Genomic DNA, 4,562 nt, shown 5'->3' with positions numbered 1-4,562 from the left:
TGTGAGTAAGAAGTGGTGCGTAGTAAGATAGAGAGATAGAAAGAATAACTTGAGAAGTGTATTCAGAATAGATAGATGCGTTAGTTCTGCCTTTTTTTTAGATACAAGAAAATGAGCTCTATTTATAGAGACTCAAGAAGTACACTAGATTACATCTCTAAGAGTAGCCATGCAAGGCATACTGGACAATAGAGAGTATTATAATAAAGACAAGTAAAGTAATCTAGTTAAGTGACTGCGGTAGGTAGACTCCGGATGCAGTTGCTGATGAAGGAGCTTGACTGCGGGTGCTGGATGGCTGCGGTAGCTGAAGTTCAAGAGGGTCACTTTTTATGATTCAACATGGATTCAACCTTCTTTGCGCGTCTCTACTTGGCTTGCATTCATCCTCTATTAAGATCTTGTGTGTACAAGTGGAGGGGCTCAACCCTTTGATATCCGCACTCGTCCATCCCATGGCTTCTTTATGCTCCTTCAACACCTTGAGGAGTTGCTATTCTTCAGATTCGGTTAAGTGCGTTTAAATAATGACCAGAAGAGTTTCGTTGTTTCCTAAGTACGCATACTTCAAATGTTAAGGAAGGACCTTCAATTCTAGTTCCGGAGGTTGAACAAGGGAGGGTGGCAATCTCGTGTGAGTTTGAGGTAATTCAATTTGCTTCACACTAAATTGAGTGATTTTCTTGATCTCTAAATTGTTAACCAATCTTTGAACTTTGGGGTCTAGTGAGTAGAGCTTCAACTTCTTGGCTAACTTCCCACAATCAAACCCTTTGCTCAAAACCATCTCCAACACGTCACCATTAGACAAATCGAACAACTCTTGGGTTAATGGTTCAATAACATCAACAAAACACAAAGATGAGACATCACTAGGATATCTCATAGCACCGTAGATGTTAAAACTTATTGTTTCACCATCAAACTCAATTGTTAAGCTTCCCGCATACACATCAATCTTTGTTCTAGCCGTCTTCAAGAATGGTCTCCCAAGTAAAATTATACCTGACTTTGAGGACACTTGTTCATCTAGATCAATCACGTAGAAATCCACCGGGAAGACTAATTGGTTCACTTGTACTAGGACATCTTCCAAAACACCTCTAGGAAAGACACTTGACTTATCCGCAAGAGAGATTATGACACCGGTTTCACTTAAAGGACCAACATTCAATGATTCATACACCGAATAGGGCATGACATTAATAGAAGCACCAAGCTCAAGCATGGCACTACTAAAAGTGACATCTCCTATCTTGCAAGGAACCATAAACATTCCCGGATCTTTACACTTGGGTGGAAGCTTCCTTTGTAAAACCGCGGATGCATTTTCATTCATCGAAATTTTCTCATTTCCCTTCAACTTCCTCTTGTTGGTACAAAGTTCTTTCAAAAACTTTGCATATCTCGGGATTTGCTTGATTGCATCAAGTAGAGGGATGTTTACTTCCACCTTTCGGAAGGTGTCCAAAATCTCTTTCTCCTCCATTTTCTTCTTCGAAGTTGCAAGTCGGGAGGGGAATGGCGGTTGAGTGGCTATTGGAGTCACTAGAGGGGTAGTCTTCTTTGGAATTTCGGCTTGTGTGGCATTCTTGACAATGGGATCTTCAATGGGAATGACCTCTATTTCTTCCTCTTCATCCCTTGGCTTCTTCTTTGTACTACTTTCTCCCGCTTGTTTACCATTTCTCAAGGTTACCGCATTGACATTTGGGTTCTTTTCGGTTTGAGAAGGCAACTTTCCACGGGACTCCAACTTGCTTATGGATGTAACTATATCTCCCATTTGTGCTTCAAGGTTGGAGATACTAGTTCTTGTCTCTTTTTGGAATTGTTGGGTACTAGTGGCTAGGGATTTGACAATGTCTTCAAGGGACATTCCGGAGCTACTTGGTTGGGATTGAGGAGGTTGTTGGTGGTGTGGAGGGTGTGGTTTGGATTGATAGTGTGGTTGTGGATGTTGGTAATAAGGTTGTGGTGGTGGATAGGAAGGTCTAACCAATGCATTTTGAGGCAATGGTCTTGGGTTGTAGCTCATATTGGGATTTGGCTTCCAACTTGAATTGTAAGCATTTTGGTAACCGGATGGCTTGTTGTGGTAATTTTGGAACTCTCCCGTGGCATTTACATGTTCCGCATCTTCTTGAAGAATGGGACACATATCCGTAGGATGTCCCATTGTTGCACATATCCCACAAACCATCACTTGTGGAGTTTGTCCCATGGCTAGCTTTTGGACAACGGAGGTTAGATATTTGATTTGAGACTCGAGGTTCGATGATCCCACTTCATTGACTTTGTGTTGTGTATATCTTTTCATGTCTTGGCGCGGGCCAAAGTGTTGGGAATTTGCGGCTATGGTGTTGAAAAGTTGTCTTGTTTGTTGTGGACTTTTACTAAAGACATCTCCACCACTTGAGGCATCAACTAGTCTTCTCTCCATTGGTAACAATCCCTCATAGAAGTGTTGAATGAGGAGTTGTTCCGGAATTTGGTGTTGTGGGCAACTATAGCACAAGTTGTTGAACCGCTCCCAATAATCATGAAAAGTCTCATTTTGACCTTGGCGGATTCCACAAATCTCATTTCTAAGACTTGAGACTCTTGAAGCGGGATAGAACTTGTCAAGAAAAGCTCTTGCCATATCGGTCCATGAGTTGATTGACCCCGGTGGAAGATAGAATAACCAATCTTTTGCTCTATCGGCCAATGAAAAGGGGAATGCCCTTAGCTTGATTTGGTCATCGGTTGACCCTTGTGGCTTCATACTAGTGCAAATAATGTGGAACCTCTTCAAGTGCTTATGAGGGTCTACATTCTCCAATCCATGAAAAGTTGGGAGGTGATGGACTAAACTTGACTTCAATTCCGAACCTCCTTCCAAAACCGGGTAATTGATACCGGTTGGAGTTTGTGTAACATCGGTTTCCATCATTTGCCTCAAAGTTCTTTCGGGAACTTCTCCTCCGTCCGTCATTGCAATTGGTTTGATAATGGGTGGATTTTCTTGTAGAGGTGGTGTTTCAGGAATTTCTTGGCGAGGGTCGGGACCAGAATCGGGTTTCGTATCACTTGATGAAGCGGGTTCAACCTCCGGATCCCCATGAGGATTAGAAGTTTGACCACGTTCAATTCGTTTTTCCTTCGCTAAACGCCTTGCTTCTTTTTCAATTTCTGGGTTGTAAATCAAGTCACCTGTACACTGAGATCTGGGCATAAAGAAACAAATTGATTAAAAATAAACAAATCCCCGGCAACGGCGCCAAAATTTGGTGGTTGTCGAGGCCAACAAAATATATACCCTAGATTTTACACAATAAAATAGTGTATAATGGTAAAGGGATCGTATCCACGGAGATTGGTTCAATTTAAATCTCTATGTAAATCACTTGTTCAAGTACTTGTGAAACAAAAGTAAAAGTAAAATGGGGGGTTTAGCTCTTTTTGATTGCTTGACAAAATTAAAACTAACTAGAATGTAAATATGACAAGTAAACAAGTAAAAGATTTGATTAAATTCAATGAAGTGAAATTGGTTGATTTTGGGTACACCACATGGATGACATGGTTGACTTATAATTAGACTAAATAGAACAACACTTGTGAATTAATTTAACTTGGTTATAGTAATCCATAAGCACAAATTACCTCAACCCTTCATTGTTATGAAAATGGCTAGAGGAGTTCTTAACACATTTCCTTAATTAAAGTCACAAAATCAATGAAGCATATAATTTTGTGAAAATCAATTAGCTTTAAGTTCTAAGAGTTACCAAGTCCAAAAGATAATCAAATGCTTACATTAACATTATGGAGGAAACATTTCCATGGTCTAAATGAAATGAAAACAAACATATAAACCATTTGTTGCTTACTAATTTGAGGGTCCATTACTTAACCAATAAATTAGTCAACAAAAATAAGCATTCATTCATCTAAGCTCATGATCAAAGATAAATAAACACAACAAGATGTTTAATTAGAAAACATTTCCATAAATTTCAACACAAGATATTAATAGTCTTCAAAACAACCAATCATCCATGGGATTAAACCCTAATCAACCAAATGAAAGTTTAGCCAAGCATGGCCAAAGTAAAAGAAATGCAATATAGTTTAGTGGTACCAAACATTTTTCTAGTTGCAAGATGGAAAGAAATTACACTAAACTTCAAAAATCTTCAAATCTTCCAAAGCCTTCTTGAGAGAAAATGGTGTGTGTTCTTCAAGTGATAAAAATGCCCAACAATACCTCCAATCTTTAGCAAAAAGGAGCTGGTTTCCGGATTCAAAAAGGTGCCAAAAGCCACCCACCAACCTTCCACAAATAGGGTCAACAAGTCAAAACTCGGGTTCATTTCACCACATTTCACGCTGACCGCGTATGGGTCCACGCGGACCGCGTGGGTCACGCTGAATGTGGGACTTGGGCCATTTAAAATGCAATCTAGCCCAATCTTCTCATTCACACTTCAGCCCACATGCACAACTCTTGGTAGCCTAATTATGTTATTCCAAAGCCTCCAATGATGGTCCAATGCCTCTTTAATCCTCCTCAACTC

The 4,562-nt window shown here is 40.0% G+C and overlaps 1 protein-coding gene across 1 annotated transcript; it reads right to left on the bottom strand.

Moving 5' to 3' along the window:
• Positions 1-574: 574 nt before the first annotated feature.
• LOC145158292 (uncharacterized) lies at positions 575-1,786 on the bottom strand. Its single transcript, XM_079077211.1, has one exon. It carries the CDS (start codon positions 1,784-1,786, stop codon positions 575-577), a length of 1,212 nt encoding a protein of 403 aa, XP_078933337.1.
• Between the last annotated feature and the right edge of the window lie 2,776 nt (positions 1,787-4,562).

Source organism: Lactuca virosa, chromosome 2, assembly GCF_052849685.1.
Source record: "Lactuca virosa cultivar CGN04683 chromosome 2, Lactuca_virosa_CGN04683_v6, whole genome shotgun sequence".
Lineage (NCBI taxonomy): Eukaryota > Viridiplantae > Streptophyta > Magnoliopsida > Asterales > Asteraceae > Lactuca > Lactuca virosa.
The sequence above is the reverse complement of the archived record's forward strand: the minus strand, read 5'-3'. Positions and strand labels throughout refer to the sequence as shown.